Here is a 17,750-nt window from a genome sequence, read left to right as displayed (position 1 = left end):
GGTATTGTAATTATCATTATTATTATTACTACTACTATTTATTTTACATTCCATGAAATTGTTATATCTAGCTATTTCTGTATGTCATTTTTATATTTGTATTATGTATTTATAGATAATATAGTTATTATATATTTATGTTTAAAAATATCTATATTAAATGTAAATAAATATTTTAGCACATCTATTATCAATGGAACAAATTATTTAATAGTTTTTTATTATCTTATTTATATTTAGTTATCTTCTAAGTTAGTTTTAGCTCAGAAACAACACACCCTTTTTTTCTCCTTTCACACCCAACTTTCTCTGGTTTTTAATTATTTGTTTAAATGCAACAAAGTATTTGTAAAATAACTGGTTGCAGAAAGCAAAAAAATCCCATCAAAACCCCAGAAAAGACAAAAAACCCCACAAAACTTTAGGGTGAGGTGACATTCAGATCCAGCCAGAGTATGCACAAGCATCTCTCAAACTTCAGAGTAGTACTCTTAAAAAAAACACCTCAGAGCCATCAATGACATTTAACTTGCACTAGGGTGAATTACACTCAAGAAAGCTCAGAGACCATAGTAACAGAGATTGTGTTTTTATTTTAGAAAAAGGAGACAAAATGGGAGCTGTGCCCAACAGTAGAAGTAGTTGATTTAAATGTAGTTAATAGAAGTATTCCAACAAAGAACAGAAGCAAAACTTGGCATTCCTGATTTAATTCTAAAACAAACTGGTAAACTAATGAATGAAGACAATATAAAACAGATCTTATATATTTTAATTGTAGTTAGAGTAACAATTCCAACATTTTTTCTTGCAAGTCTGATGATATATACACCCAAAAAATGATCAGAAGAGTCGAAGTAAAGTAGCACCAGCCTTGTAGAGTACAGAAATAGAGAGCTCAGCACTTCATTCCCAACCTAAAATCCATTTGAATATTGTAAAATGCAGCATTCTAAGCTTAGGGAAATCACAACTGAGACACTGTTTGAAAGGCAGCCCCAATTCAAGTGCTACATTTTGCCCAAAGCTCACACTCCCATATCCCAGCTCCTGACCATCACAATCCAACCCCTTTCTCTGAACAAGAGGTCCTCAAGCAGCTCTTCCCTGGGTTGTACAGAATTCCCTCTCGATTGAAAGGCTCCCCCAAACACATGTGCAAATCAACTTTAAAGCCATTATTGTTTCCTTCTACTCAAAAATTGTACAAGACCTGATAAGCCATGAGAACAGCAATTAATCCTAACATTACTTTCCTTCCCAGATGCTCTCATCCACTAATGCATTGTCTTTGTTAAAGTCAAGCAGAACCTTTGTAGTGGAAATGGTTTAAGCTGCCATTTCTCAATAGAGGTATGATTTGGCTAAATTTTCTACCTATGATTTGAGACCTCTGCAGAGCTCCCTGAATATTGATACTTCCACCAAGCCTTACACTTTTGCTGTGCCTGACAGTCTTGGGGAACTTCCTTTGGGTCGTCTTACCTACCTGAGATAGGAAGGACACCTTTCTTTTTCTTCCTTTAGCAACAGGTAAGTGAAAGAAGGAAAGAAAAATCTCTGAAACTGGAGGGGAAAAATACCCCCAAAACAATGGGGCAACAATTAGAGAGACAACCTAAACATGATTCACCACTTGCTATAAATTGATTTTTGTTAAGATCTTCTGTAAAGTTTAACACCTTCTCCACATACTGCTTGCTACTAACCACAGTTACTATTTTACCTACTTTTCAATACTTGATCAAGTATTAAGCCTTTATGTTAAGTTCCAAAAAAAAAAAAAAAGTCCTCTGAAGTCACTGAAAGTGTACTTGTTTATACTTCAGGGGAAGGTGTCCCATTTCTCATGCCATTTTTGCCTGAAGTATTTCAGGAGAGAAAGAGACACAGAGAAAAGGTAATAGGAACTGCAGAGTACATACAACAACCTAGAATAATATTGTTCCTACATTATCCTCTGCAGACAATTTTCCATAAACACAACAGTATGTTTAAATATAAGGCAAATGGACACTGGAGGCCACTAAGAAACTCACTTGTGTATTCCTCTTCAGGGAGTAAAAATTCCAGTTTCATTTAAGTGCTATAAAAGTAATCCTAACACACAATATTGTTCCATTTTAAAAAACGTTCTGTTATATATGCCTATTTGTCTAACAACCTGTTTACAGAATTTACATTTTTATGCTGGAAGGAATTTTTAAAAATATTTATTTCCAGAGAGACACTGTTTAACTACAAGTCTTAGTAGAGCTGATTGAGCTGGTGCTTCGACAGAGCTATAATCTGTTACTTAGTATAGCAGCCACTGTTTTTATAATCCTTAAAACAGTAAGAGTCCCAAGGCAGATTTGTCAGGAAGCTGTAAACAAGTAATTTTCCAAGACTTATTGGCAACAAACAAAGTGATCCCTAGTCTAGGTTTTAATTTTCTCTCCCCAATTTCAATTTTGGAAACTGTGGGATGTACTTCCCTACTAATACTCTGGAGCAGTTTGGAAACTTGTCTCTGAGGAAGAGTCAACATCTATTTCCAATGCAGATTCATCAGGATTTGGGAGGAAATTAGGATAGGACTTTAAGTCAGACTGCTCCTGGATATCAGCAGGAGCATTTTTCATAGCTGACTGCATGAAGCATGAAGATTCCCAGAGCCAGCTCTCAATGTGTGCAGCAGAGTGAGGCATTTTAAGGTGGCAGTATGAAGAATGAAATTCCACAGTAGATGGGACAGTCTGACATTTTCTTAGTGATGCATAATTGTCTTTCCTGTTTAAAAAATAAGGAAGGAAAAGGAGATTATTAGTGTTTCAATGGCATTTTTGTCATGTTTACAAATAGCAAATACAGTCATTTACCTTCCCAAAGGCTATCTCTGCATTCCACTTTACAATCAGCTTGTAATCACTAACCTGAACAACTGGAACAGAACTTATCTACACTAAACCAGCACTTGAATCACCAGGTTAGCCTTTTCCAATTTGAGAAACAGGAAACTGAAGTTTTAGCCAAGAACACCGTATTTTATTTTAAAGTTTTCTCTTCTCTCTTGCAGTGCTTTTGGGAAAGAAAAAAACAACTCCAAACAACAAAAACCCAACAAAACAACATGCCATAATCCCTCTCACAAACAAAAATACCTCAACTTGCCATACACAGACACTTCAACACTGCTTGAGCTGCTTTTCCACAAGGAAAACCGCGTTTCTGTTTATTCGTGATGCAGTGAGCAAAGAACCTCTCTCAGAAGTTATTTCTGAGACAAACTTGTGATTCTGTGTCTTCCCAAAGCCTGTCTCAGATTAAGAGATTCAGGATTGGTAAAACTGGAATATGAGAGACTGCTAAATAAGGGTAAAAGCAGGAAGGTGGCAATCTCCAAATTTATTCACAGAATGACTAGGTTGGAAGAGACCTTCAAGATCACTGAGTCGAATCCATGCCCTAACACCTCAACTAAAACATGGCACCGAGTGCCACATCCAGTCTTTTAATAAACACATCCAGGGATGGGGACTCCACCACCTCCCCGGGCAGACCATTCCAGAACTTTATGACTCTTTCCATGAAATTTTTTTTCCTAATATTCATCCTATAGATATTGCGGAAAGGAACCAGAAATATCACTAAGAAGGAAGAAAAGACACTGGATTACATGTACTATCAAGTAACTGAGGAGAGGACAGTAGGATGAATAGCAAATATATACCAAGAGCTACATTTTGCTTGGTGAGATGCCTCAAAAGCCAACTAGTGTTGGATTTTCTTATTCAAGAAAAGACTTTAACTGATTTAAAAAATAGAGAATTTCTAAAACTGCATCATTTGCATGCAGCAGCACTGCACTTTACCTGGCTGTACAGAACAGCTTGCTTTTAGCCTGGGCATAAACTGTGGCAGCAATCCGAAAAAGCTGCTCCTGCATCCATCGAACGTCAGCAGGCATGTCAGGAAACCAGTTCACCAACCTGCAGGCAAAACCAAAACACAGCTTTTGTAAGCAGGAGACTTAATCTCAGTTATGTTTTTATACACCCTGTCCCACATCCAAAACAAGCTTTTTTCTCTCCAAACCAACTCCCCTAAGCAAGGTGTCCATTTCTTCTCCCTGAATTCCCTCCTAACCCTTTTAATTCTCTTCTACAAGCTAAGAAAGCTTACAAAGTGTAAGAAAGAAAGTGTAGGGGCACTACAAATCACTGCATCTCTCAGTGGCTGACCAGTGTGTGCATTCCACACCCTGTGACCAGCACAGGAATCCTGCATAATATTCCTGTCTCCAAGGCCTTTGTGGTAGGAACTTTCTGCTCACTTTACAGCAAGGTAGAAGAGGAAGAACAAAAGAAAAGCATAATGGAAGAACAAAGAGAAGGCAGAACAAGAATAATGTACCAATTGTACTTTTTTCTTTACGATACCCCTTAACAGGAGTCAGGAACATCAGCGTGGGACAAGGAGGAAAACCCCACAGAGACATCTGGAGAAACTTGCTGCCTCCCCATCCACCAAAAATGGCATGGAAGTGCCACATTCAGTGGCACAGAAACAAAATACTTCACTGGAGTTCTATATGATTTGATTACCAGAACTATTTTTTCAAGATTTTCTAAAAATAGTCATGACATCTGCTGCTCAAGGACTGGAATTCCCTTAAGCAAGCACAAAGATTAGAATTCACAGTGAATTGAGCATAACTTCTCCTTGACAAGAATTGAAACTTATCAAATTAAGCCCTACTTCAAGAGCACAACTTTCAGTCAACCTAAACAAAACTGGTAAGAGAATTTATATGGTGAGTAAACAGTGGATTTCACTCCAGACTTCAGAAAGAAGCACAAGAGAAATGTGGAGAGAGTTCAGATACCCCTGCAGAATATAGTAAAGAATGTATTCCTGGAAAGCACAACTAAGGCTGCTTCTTTTGAGCAATTACAAGGTAGCTATTAGTAATACGAGTATATAATTTAAGAAGCTTCTTAATATGTTTATTTATCTAGTCTTGGATTATATAGGCTTTAGGATGCATGACATAGGTAGAAATAATAGGTATTTTGACAGTTACCATTTGAATTATTGCATCCCAGAATGCCTCCAACACTGAACAAGCTCTCAATGAGCACATTTCCAAAATGATGATAATTCTAGAAGAGCTCTTCACAAGTTCCTTACCGTAAAGCGACCGAGTAAGCAGACTCCACTGGGAGCGTGTAGGGCAGCATCAGGTAGGATATCACCCGCATGGGGAACAGCTTAGAGAACTGAGCATAGAACCCATTCTGTTCTTTACAAGCTTCCTGAAGTGCTTAAGAACAATTATTAGGGAAAAGATGTTACTTACTATCTGAAACAGTTTCAATAATTTTCACAGAATTTTGTAATATCCAGTCAACATTATCAACTGTTACTGAATAAAGTTCAGTTAGATAATGAAAGAATTAATCTCTGACCATAAACTTTGTCTATGATATTTTAAAATATGGGAACACAGACTCATGGCACAGGGACAAAACACACTATCCAGAACTTCTAAGCAATAAATCTAGGAATTAATGTAAAAAAAAGAAAAAAAAAAAGGTCAAAGTTTGCCACTCAGAGTTAGAGGAAACAGCCTGAAGCATGCACCTTTACGAAGTCTGGGAGGTAGACTCTCAAATATGCTCTTCTCCAAAGGCCATGGGTTTTGCTTTAGCTGGTCGTTTAAGCTGGTCATTTTCAAAGTTTCTACTCCGTTATTTTCTGTCAATTTTCTTCTCTTCACATGGTCAAGGTGTTGTTGTGCAGCCTCATGGGGGTTTTTTTTTGTGAAGGACAAGTGGATATAAATTGAGTCATTCAGAATACCTGAAAGAGTCAAGAGCTTTCACTTAGGTTTGATCCACAGTCTCCTGAGTACCTGTACAGCACCTGAAGTCTGTGTGTCTGAGCAAAGATCTATCCTGAGGGAACACCATCATCTACCCCATGTCAAATGCATCTGGCTCTTAGGATCCCACAAATGTTTAATCACAGTGATGGCTCTTCTGAAGGTTTAGATCTTACTTTAAAACAGGTTCTAAAGAGAAGGAAAAAAGTGGCCAATTAAGTGAAACTGCCCTGGAAACACACAGTCATTTACCAAAATTGTGTTCCTGCAAGAAAGCAAAGGATTTAAAGGAGAGAAGGAAAGCTGATTTAATATGTATTTGAAAGAAAACACCTAAAACACATCATATATTTGGGAAATTTGACATGCCAAGTATCACATGAGTACTTTGAGGCATTGCTACAAAAGGGTTGAAAAGGAAAGCAACTAGGTTACAATATTTTTTCCAATTGTATCCAAAGAACAGATCTAAATCAAAATGAGTTGCATTGCAAAACTGGTGCCAATTAAGAAATAGCACTGATAACTATCTTAGAAACAAGCACTGGATCACAAATACAAAGAGAAAAACACAAGAATTTTATTTACATTTGATTTCCAGAAAACAATTTTAAAATTCCATATGAAACGAGATTACCAAATTTGAATAGAATCTACACCTGCATACAACAGAACCTATATCCTAACTGCAAGTACTAGTAAAAGACAAGTGTCAAAAGAATATACAGTGAATTTAGCAAAGGAAAATATTTGAAGTGTCACAGATGGGGAGGGGGGAATTAATTCCTACAGCTGAAATAATAAGAAAGGTGATGCATAATGAATGACCTTGGAAGGGTTATAATTATCATTGATTAAGCTCGACGCAAAACAACCCTGTGACAGAATAAAAACAAAGTTGATCACAGGATTAGCAGTGTGAAAAGGAGGACAATAGTGCAATACAGAGAGAAGATGGGGCAGAGAGACCAAGGAAGAACTGCAAAGAACGACAGATATTAGTGTCAGATGGAAACTTGCCTACAGGACACCTGTGGGTGCAGGACAGCAACAGAACCCAGCTCAGCACAGACAACCTCAAACCAGAGGCTCTTTGTAGAGTTTGTGCTTTTTATCATGTTGTAAAAGCTACAATGCAAGACTTTCTCATTAAATAATAATAAAACATAATAATAACATTATAGAAAATCAAGCTCTTAAGCAGAACTGTGAGGTTCTTCAGTGAAGAGAATTGTTTCAAGACAACTTGGATATTCAGTAACTAGGTATCAGCAGAGTACATCAATGACTGCTCACATCCTGCAGCTGTGATCTGACCCAGTACCAATTTGCTTCTGCATCCAAAGACTACAGGGCCCAGGCACATTTAACACATGGCTAACTTCATCCTAATATCAAGTTACTGTTTTCAACTTGTTTGTCTCAAAGCTTGCAGAGCAACAATATTTATCAATATAAAACATGTTATTAGAATTCTAGGAGTAGAGTAGCAGAACTCGTAATTCTTCTTCCTAAACTTATCTGGGTGTCAACAACTGCTCCATTATAAGTTGTCATCTTCTAAAGTCTTGTCTCACCCACAGGGTTTGTCCGTAACTGAGTTTTTATTGTTGTTAGCCAGCTCCCACTTCTGGACTACCAGAAAATCACTTGGATGACAGCAGAGTGGAGGTAATAGAAGGTACAGGTTTCAGAGGAGTGGGAAGCAGTAGCCTATACCCATCCTGCACAATTAAGATAAAGCCAAGTAATAATATGATTTGCCTAGAACTGGAATTCTTTGGAAATTTCACTTAACATTTACTTCACACAGATTTGACAAAACTCTGAACGTTCAATTTTTGTGTGGCACAGTTCACCTCAGGTGAACTATAACTGTTGCATTTCTACAAGAATAAAACTATCAAGTTCCTTCTAAAATTCTCAAAGACCGATCCCCTTCTTAGCTACACACAACCCTCTCACTCTTTTTGTTTGTTTTGATCTGGGGGGTTTTTTTGTTTGTTTTTTAAACTTAGGTTAAGACCATATAATCAGTAATTATCTGAAAGTTTAACATACCATTCTCCTTCAAGAATTTAAGAGCATCCAAATATCCCTGCTCACAGATCTCTCCGAGCACCTGGAAATATAGAGTAAATGAGTCAGACAAATAAAAAGAAATTTCAACTTCAGATCAACAGTTTGCAGAATAAAGAGCCACTTTCCTCCACCTTCCACTATTGTAAGAAAAAAAAAGCTACCTTAACAATTGCTGGAATCCAGCAGATTCAGGTTAATATGGCTACTGTGATGATGAATAAGTGATCATGTACATTAACTTAACTTTCAGCTGTTAAAGATGCACGGAATGATGGCATTCCCACAGTTTGGAAGACTTCCCTCTCGTTTCCTTGATTAGCTCTTCAGAAGCTGCTAGCAGCAACGAAACAGGGTATTTGAAGTGTGTCAATTCCCCTCATTCCCTCCCAGTGCTTCTTACTTCCCAAAGCTTTGAAAAATTAGCTGTGCAATTCTGATGCTCAGGCTCAGACTTATCTTTGCTATGAAAATATCTTTTACCAAATGCAATACCAGCTCACATACACAAGGGTACTAGTAGGAGAAAAAAAAAAAATAAAGCCTGCATAAGCAGAATTTAGAATTTGTCTTGAAGTGGTCAAAAAGCGTGCAGTTTAAATATATCTGCAGCAGTCAGAAAAATCACTTCTTTGCTGTACTATATCCCAAGCCAGTTGAAAAGGTCCGGTTTTATTTTGTAATTTTTCCAATTTTCACAACAGCAATTCAAGAGCATTTCTCTCTTCAGCTCTGCAACGAACAGCAATAAGCAAAGTTTAAAGGCAACTTGCCTGTGACAAGTATTATTTAAGATCTTTACAAAACCATGAAACTTTAGAACTTCTAATTTCTTAGCAGGCAAACATTTAAGGACTACAAACTGACAGTAGTTCATTTCCCAGTGTTGATTTTATGATAGAATCCTGTGACAATTCCCAAATAAATACTGAAAGCCAGTAGCTGGATATGCATTTTTAGTCTGAGAGAGACTAAAACCAAGGAGGACATAGACAAAACATGAAATAATAGAAACAAGATACATCCACAGAGAAGTTTATGTGACTGGATGAAAAGCTAAGACGCTGCAACTTTCTGCAAAAGCTTTCATGTGGAGAGATGAAGCAAAGGAAGGCAGGGGCTGACCTTGGGCTCAGGTGGAAAGAGTGCCTGTGTTAAGCGGTAAAGGTTGCCCAGGCTGAACTGGATGCTGGTGTTGGTCACATTCATCTCATGGAAGTTGGCTGACTTGCCCTTGGGACAGATGTCACACTCCCCAGCAAAAGGGGACACTGTGATGGTGTTCTTACACTCATAGTGAGGCAAGTTGTCACTGATTCCGCCGTCCACGTAGCGCTACAAAAAGGAGCAGAAACAACACATCTCAAGGGCTGGCAATGTCAGAGCATCAGTCCCCCATGCAACAATGAAACAGCACTTAAGGCTCTAGCTTCAGCCTGGTGCCCCCAAGCTAAACATTTTGAGTGGCATGATCTGTTCTCTAAAGCAAATAAACATTCCTACCTATAGTTCCACAGGCAGTGCAAGCATATTCCCTTTGGGATTTTTCAGTATGTTTTTTAAAGATGATAATCCTACACAACTCGCAGAGAGAAGCAGCTCCATGCTTCAAAGTTCAAGTTCCAAGATACTAAACCATTCTGACTTGAAAGTACTCTTCATAATTAGAATTTGATAGAAAAGCATAAAAAAAAATTTGGACGTAAGCAAAGTGTGAGTAAAAATGGGACAGTGCTTCAGAAACATTGCCAAGTCACAGACACCTGTTGTGCTTCATGTGCAAGTTTCAGGTTATGCTTTTGTCTCCTTCACACTGAATCACTCATTTCTGTAGTTTTAATACATCACCACCTCAGACATTTTAAGATCCAAGCCCCAAAGTGCTCTGTTTTGGGGTAACTACTGTCTAGTGCAGCAGCTGCAGTGGTACAGACAGCCCCCTCCATTCACTCGCAGCAGCCAGGTTCCAGTGGGCCACAGGGAACTGGTTTGCTCCCACACCACCAGCTTTGCTGGTTCAGAGGCTGCACTGTCCTCCTTCCTAAAAGGGCAGCAACCCAAAACTATAGGTCCTTGTCAAACATAAATGTAACAGAGCACTGATTTGCAGGAGCAACCTGGATTATCAGTTTCAGCTCCCCTGATACTCAGGCCCTGACCATTCTGAGAAACACATTAGGAATTTCTCAGAAACACATGAGGAATGAGGAAGAGGGCAGCTCTTGGCCTGTCAGCTTCCCAGGATACCCTCTGGACCCAGCAGCATGCAGCTACTGCCAAACTTTAGGTGTGTAATGCAATCACTAAAGTACAAGTGAAATCCCCAAGTCCTTTGTGACATAAATAAAATACAACAGGTCTGGCAAAGGAGGACCCTTCTCATGAAAATTATTAAAAGGTAGAAGTAGGAAGTACATATCTGAGTCACTGTTCTACTGATCTAAATGATTTTCATGATTTGGAGTACTTGCTCAGCTGTTCCTCCAAGTCATTTTTTAAATCTAAAACCACTGCTGTGTTTGAAAGAGTAAAAAAACGAATGAAAGCCACCACACACAAAAGCTTTTGAATTGGCAGTTAGATACCCCTTTTAAATGTTATCCTTAAGCCTTTGTTTTACAGTATATAGGCAGGAATCCCAAGCAGTAAACAGCAAAATGCCCCAAAGTTTACATTTTTGACATCCTGTTGTGCTTAAGCCTATAGGAGTCATGCCAAGCACAGGTAACTGTGGTATTCTTACCAAGTTACATAAAAAATTGCCTCCTAAGCATTAAAATAGTCTAAAAAGAATTGCAAAGATTAAAATAATAGAATTATGCCTTCCTTTCCTCAAAATATGGCCAAATAAAGCATCCCTTGTATGTTTTTGTACTCTGAACTAAGCCTTTTAAAATAACATTGTTGTCTGGTGACAAGAACTGAACAGCCAGATTAGCCTGGATCCACCTAAACCCTGGATGTAGTCCAACGTCCTGTTTTCATAACACCTTTAATCTGGAAGAGTTTAAGGAGACATACAAGGTTTAGAAGTACAGATAAAGAAAATCCCTATACAGTTCTAATCACTTTTGCTTAAATTTCAGCATGAAGGAAAAAAACCCCACAAAAACATTTTACATCCATTATTGACCTTTTAATACTTGCAAATTGCCTTGAGAACAGTGTGTAATCAAAGACATTTAAAGTTTTCTTTCTTCCTTCACTTCTCCTTGTGCAAAGAGCACCAGAGTTGGAGAGAAAGCAAATGTAAGGGAATAGAACAGGGTAACAAAAAGGCACCGATGTCACTGCCTTGATTTGAAATGCAGATCTGCTTCCAGACCTGTAATTATAACACCTACAACAAACCATGCCAACTTTCCTGCAGTTTTTGTCTCTTAAACAAGGGGACTGTAGAGAGCCCAGTACAGCCATGAAGTATTAAGAGGCTTTGGAACCAGCAGTTCCTGGGAAGCAATAGAACATACTAATATCCTGATATTTTACCTCTAAAAAGTAAGCTTTCTTACACTGAATACAAATGCCAGAAGGCAATGGAAAGCTTTGTCTGCACCTAACTGAACACAGAACTTTTATTCCAGTAGTAACGCAGATATCCCTACAGGCAGAACAGGAAGATACACAATAAACTATATTACGAGACATTTTTTTCAAAAGTTTTAGGTGACTCTTCCTGTAAATTTGTGCAGGTGAAAGAGCATCACTTCCTTCAATAAATATTGATCCATAGGTTACATATTCGTTGTATTATATCTTTTTCTTTTATTAATGAATTTTACGGGGCAGAGGAGGGACAGAGAGACAATAAGTGTGTTAAAATACATGTAATATCTTCCACACATTCAGTGTTCCTGTCTTTTTTTGGAAAGTTGTTACAGCTACAAAACTAGAAGCAATGATGAAGTCATTTACTTTACAGTAGGATAACAAAAAGCCCCACATGCATTCTTAATATTTTTAGAATAGCTAGAACTATTTTTAGATCTTAACAATAGAGACTTACCACACCTCTAAACGATGGTGGAATGAGACCACAATAAATAGGGACAAATGAACTACAGATTAAAGCCTGTAAGAAAATGAGACCATAAAAATTAAATGTTAACTGTTCCATTACTGACACAAACATTTATCTTTATAAAATAAGTTCTTATTCGCTAAGACTATAGTTTCATTAGATCCACTACACTTTTAAGGCATTTTTCCTTTTTTATGACTGATCCCTTGCACCTCCTCCCTAAAACAGTTCACAGACACAATGACTGGGAAAAGCAGTACAGGAATCTGCTTTAAAAATGCTTGAATTCCTCTTTAAAACACTGTCAGAGTAAGAATATCTAAAATGCTTAAAGCAGAAAGAAGTTTCTAAAGTAAGTATAGAATTAAATAAGTATAGAAGTTTCTAAAAGTTGCCAAAAAGAAACATACCTGTATAACTTCTTCTTTAGAGTTAAAATTAGATATCAAGGCATTCTTGCCATCTGATACTCTGGTTAGTGAAATACACAGTCTGCCTGATGACAACTGGTGCGTGTTTTCTGGAAGATTTCTCATCAGCCCATCTCTTATTATCTTTATCACATTAAAGGAAGGATGAAGAGGACCCAGATTTCGCTTTCTAGCTTCTTTGGCTAATGCCAGAACATCTGCACAAGCCTGAGCTGGAAAGAAAATACATTGCATTTAACAGCAGAAACACAACGCACATTTGGCCTAATAAAGCATATCTAGAGCTCCAACTTATCTCTCTTAGTACTAGAATGAAAATGCAAGAGCTTTTTAACAGATTAAGTAACTCTCCAACATGGAGAGTTAATGAGTTTAGGAGTTTTCTGAGAGACAAAAAAAAAAAAAAATTAAACTTTCAAAAAGATCTCTTGGTGAAGATTAAGCTACTAATATGTCATTAAGATGTAGATTCTAAGTGTAAAATACCCATATGAGACACCTGCATTAGGAATTAATCATTCTAGTAATGCATTTTTGAGGGAAAAAAAAAAAAAAAAAAGATGAACCAAAATAAAGGTTTCAGGGCACAATTTTTCCTCATTGATACATAAACACACTAATGGGAGCATGAAGTGTGATCTGGTAGGAATGCCAGGTAGGTGCATTTTTACAGTAACAGACACAATCTTTTCTCCAATTAAATCTATGTTTGGGAACTTCAAACCACTACAGAAGACAGGACCGTCCCTGATGAACACTAAAATCTTCTCAACATTTAGTCACAGGAGGAAGATCAGCTCATCCACCTGCAATGGTTTGTTTGAACTTACAATGTCACATTTCTCCAGGACACACTTTGAGGAAATTGCTTGTCAGTTTGGTAAAGGAGAGGGTGGGAAGCTCAAAGTAACACCTTATCAGCCTGAGTGATAGGCTTCTAAAAATATGTTCAGAACTTACATGCTTGAGTTTGCTAGAACAGATAAATTAAATTTATCAGTTCAAATGTGAGCACTGCACTGGCAACAACTCTGCTTAAGCCTTTGAGCACAGATTAATTTCCAGAAATATTACATTTCTACAATGTTATTCCCCTCTCAAACAGCATTAACTAAACATTTATCATTCTCAACTAAGAGTCTATGTCCAAAAGAGCATCTCTACAAAATCTTAGGTATCAGACACACTTTGTTTTTACCACTTCAATTGTTTCATTCCATCCTCACAGAGGGAAATCCTGGGCCACAGATCCACTGACACAGGTAGCCTGACACCAACCCCGCCCCAGAAGACAGAAAACAATTTAGACACAGCTCACTGTTCATGGTTAAATATATGTTTATCTTAGTAAAACACATTTTACACACAAATTAAAAAACTGCACAAGTCACATTCTGACCAGTGACAAACTTGCTTCCAAAAGCAGAATCAGGCAGTTCTAGCAGTTCTAATTTTCCCTGCATCCAGATACTCATTACCAACTCCTTTTTTTTTTTTTTTCTTTTTTTTATTTAGCAATGCCCAGTCTTCTAAACTTTCTAAAAATAGCCACATTGTAGGAGCCTGAGATACTGAACTACCAGAACTCTGGCCAGGAAGAGCAGTCTTGGAGCATATGCAATAATTACCATCTCCAAAATAAATACTTTGGAAAGCTTATGCACCAAGCAAGTCACTTGCTTTTTCTAAAATACAAACCAACACATGCAATTTGATTTAGCAGTTACCCATTGTCTTCAAATACAAGAATTTCTATGCTCAAAGTAGCTCATAAGGAAAAAAAAACCAAAAAAAATGCTGACAGATTTTGTTTATTGAAACCTATTTTAAACTCTGGAAGGGCTCCAAATCAAGGAAAAAAAGAAAGAAAAAACAAAAAAGGAGAAGTTCTATCTAAGAGTATGTGATATTAAACATTGAAAATTTAGAAAGCTTTTTGTTAATAATTCAACAAAATAGTAGTAGTCCAACTTCTTTTCAAAGTAGTCCAACTTCTTTTCCTTCTCCCTTCCTTTCCAACAGGACTAAAATACAGTTACCTCTTAGGCTGGTGTATTCCAAAACAGGAACTTCTCCAAAAGGGACTAAGGGCTAGAGCTCAAGTCAAACTGGGATTTTAGACAGGTCTTGGTCCATCTGTTTTATTTTTGAAACACAGGAGAGCTAAAGAAATTAATATTCCTAATAAATGGAACTGTTTCCTGTTATAGTTCTGCATTCTGATTTTTAATTGTTTGTTAACTGTTCATTCATTTCACTGAGTAAAAGCTGCCATTGTATTTGCAGCCTGCACTAAATCTGCTCTCTCTAAGTGCCTCACTGGAATGGATGATCACAGCACCATCAAAATATCAGATCTCCAGGAGATCCAAGCAGTGCAACTTTAACATTCCAGTTTGGAATAGCCTGGAATGCACTTCATCCTCAAAACAACACTCATGGCTAAGCTTCCCAACCTCCCCCAAATTTAATTAGAGAAATCTCTTTGTCAGTCCATAAAAGTACACTTTTCTTCTCCATTCATGAGAAGAATGTTTGTATTTATCCACGTTTGAAGTTCCACAGACTCCCCACCTATCCAGCAGGCAATCTGAGTCAAAGAGAAAACCCTTCACTTAAAACATCCGGCTGCAAGGCTGTAAGAAATTAAATCAGCACTTAGATTTCAGCCACAACCCCTGCTCACAGATTTGCACCCCCTGTTTTGTGTGCACTAGCACACAGACCAGCTCAGGGCTGGGTCCTGGCAAACCCCAAACATCTCCAAGTGTGGAGATCCCACAACCTCTCTGGGAAGCTGTTCTACTATTTTACCACTCTCACAGCAATTTTCTTTTCCTTACACCTCATCTGAATGTACCAGGTTCCAGCTTGTGCCTGCTGCCTCTCATTGTTCCTCTCACCTCTAGGAAGAGCTGGGCTCTGTGTACCCACAGGAAAATGCAGCTGTGATAAAAAACCACAGGACTTGCTAACACCTCCAGCTGCAGGAACCACAAATACTGCACATTAATGTACATCAGAGTAAGAGAGGCATACGATACAAACTCACAAAATATATCTTATTGTCACTGTAAAACAGAGTTTCTTTACAGCTTATTTACCATCTTCTGCTTCCACACAAGCTAACAAAACACAGCAGCTAGAAACTCAGAGAATAAGCATGGGAGTAGCTTATTAGTTTTGTCAATTTACAGCAATTCACAGATTTTAGAATGTAGGTTGTTTTGAGTTATTTTGCAAGTGATGCCTTTGTTTGGGTTTTTTTCCCACAGTAGAAAAACACTTGCCCATGGAATCTGCTACCTTGGACAGTGACCGCACACAAATTCTATTAGTTTGAGAAAATCAGGTATCTCAGTTGACATATGAGATTGGTAATAACTGGGAAAGGTAATAGTTTGAAATCTACAACTCTTAATTATTGAAGTGCTAAACCATTTAAAAGCTGTTATTAAGTCATACTGCCAAATAAACAATATACTTTTTCTGGGCTCAAGAGTGCTTCAAATATTTAAGACGGCTTCCTTCTCAAATCATTTACAATGACTTAAAACTTGGTATGTTCTAAAAATACCAGCTATTGGGGAAAAATATTATTTGTTTCAAAAGCTAATAGCAGGCTCATAATAACTCAAGTGTGTCATCTTTGGACATTACAGCAAAATGAAATTAAGCAGCACAAGTTTACTGCTAAAGCTTTGAAGAAATTAAGCTTATGTGCTAGAGCTCAGGAGCTAAAGCAGCAGGGACAAGCACTGCTCTCCTGTACTTACAGAGAATTTCTGCTTGTTTCTGTCAGTGGAGTTTTTCCTCGGAAATTTAACAGCAAAACCCACAAACCTCTCCAAATTCAAAAGAGGTACGTACTCATTGTTCTCCTCCTAAGATGAAATCTGAATTGGCAAAATCCTCTAGTTCTAAACTAGTCAAGGTTGCTGCTAGCAAAAAGCAATCAGTATGGAGTAATGAACTAGACAAGGGTTACTCAGTGGATTCCTTTAGTTTAGAAAGAAAACCATTTCAGATATTTCATATATTTTCTTAAATCCTGCTGCTTTTCCTAAACGCCTCGATATATTGATAGCTTTTATCAAGTTCAATTAATTAGAAAAATGTATATTCATGAGCCCTAAGTACGCAAAAGTAAGGTGTATTTTTCATACTGCTAGAAAATAGGTGTGTATTTCAAAAGCACATTACATTCTCTTTCAAACTAACATCTTTAATCCGGCATAAATACAACACAAATTACCTCTATTGTTTAAATGACAATTAAAATCAGTGAATTTAATCAATCTACTGTTTCTAACCATACACCTAAGCGACCTTTGCAACATATACCGTGTCCAGATTAGAGAGAAAAGCACGTTAAAGCTAACCTAAGCCGTGACCTTAACTCCCTTAGCCTTACCCCAGAAAGGAGCAGCTTTGGAGGAAGCCAGATAAAGCTGCCCGGCACTTCACGTGCAGGGAGACAGATGCTCCATTTCCCAACAAGGCAAACACTTTGTTTACAGCTGATGGCAGGGCTGGCCACTGGCTCTGAGGGTGTGAGGGCTCGGCCGCCTCCCGCTCTCCCAGGTAACTCCCGGACTTTGGACAGCGCGGCGATAGCAGCCCCTCAGGGGGACACGCACGGGAGGAGCTCCGACCTTCCGGCTGCGCGAGTGTGCGATCGGACCGGGCATCGCCAGCACCATTCCCTGCGCCACGGACCCCGCTCGGATGTAATTCCACCCACGGGCACACGTTTTAGGGGTAAAGAGAAGCAGAGAATCGGAGCCGGCCCGGCCCGGCGAACCCCGCGGCCCGACCCCGGCGCGGCGCCCGCCTTCCCGCGCCGCACCGGGCCCTGTCCGCCGCACCTGGCCCTCCCCTGCCGCCCGCCTCGCCTCGCTCCCCCCGGCCCCGCCGCTGACCCAGAGAGCCGCCTCCGACGAGGACGGCGCCGGCGAGCGCCCCGGCGCTGGCGCCGTAGATGTGCCGCGCGTCGCGGATGACGTGCGGGGCGCGCTCCTGCAGGCAGGTGGCGGCGCCGATGTGGTAGACGCCCAGGAAGCCGCAGCCGGCGAAGGACACGCTCCAGCCGCCCTCACGGTCCAGCATCGTCGCCGGCGGGACGTGCGCTGGGGCCGGTGCGGACGGAGCGCTCCGGTAGCGGTGGCCGCTGCCCGGCGACTGAGCGCACCCGGCACGGCCGCCCCTAGCGTTGCACGGCGGCCGCGCCCCGGCCGCCGGCCGCGCCGCAGCCAATCCCGAGCCGCCGCTCGGTGGCACAAGGCGCCCTCAGCCAACCAGAGGGCAGATGCAAATTAGGCCCCACCTCCTCGCGCCCCTGTCCTGTGTAGGC

At 39.4% G+C, this 17,750-nt stretch overlaps 1 protein-coding gene across 1 annotated transcript; it reads right to left on the bottom strand.

Annotated features, from left to right (window-relative positions):
• Positions 1 to 610: 610 nt before the first annotated feature.
• Positions 611 to 17,542, bottom strand: LOC131557773 (patatin-like phospholipase domain-containing protein 2). The gene is made up of 9 exons (XM_058805229.1): positions 17,320 to 17,542; positions 12,377 to 12,609; positions 11,952 to 12,017; positions 9,071 to 9,280; positions 7,928 to 7,988; positions 5,626 to 5,844; positions 5,173 to 5,305; positions 3,855 to 3,971; positions 611 to 2,772 (listed from the first exon to the last, which is right to left on the bottom strand). Exons 1-9 carry the CDS (start codon positions 17,504 to 17,506, stop codon positions 2,481 to 2,483), a joined length of 1,518 nt encoding a protein of 505 aa, XP_058661212.1. The 5' UTR covers positions 17,507 to 17,542; the 3' UTR covers positions 611 to 2,480.
• Positions 17,543 to 17,750: the final 208 nt, after the last annotated feature.

This window comes from Ammospiza caudacuta, chromosome 5 (assembly GCF_027887145.1).
Source record: "Ammospiza caudacuta isolate bAmmCau1 chromosome 5, bAmmCau1.pri, whole genome shotgun sequence".
NCBI lineage: Eukaryota > Metazoa > Chordata > Aves > Passeriformes > Passerellidae > Ammospiza > Ammospiza caudacuta.
This window is presented reverse-complemented; position numbering and strand designations above follow the sequence as displayed.

Bases quoted from the DNA above. Each gene is read 5' to 3' on its own strand.
- LOC131557773 (XM_058805229.1), bottom strand. From the start codon at position 17,506: ATGCTGGACCGTGAGGGCGGCTGGAGCGTGTCCTTCGCCGGCTGCGGC. The intron at 5,845-7,927 runs GTATGTTAAACT...TGACTCTTTCAG, and splicing joins TAAATTCTTGAAGGAGAATG to GTATTCTGAATGACTCAATT. The intron at 2,773-3,854 runs GTAAAGTGCAGT...TTTTTTAAACAG, and splicing joins AAGCTGTTCTGTACAGCCAG to GAAAGACAATTATGCATCAC.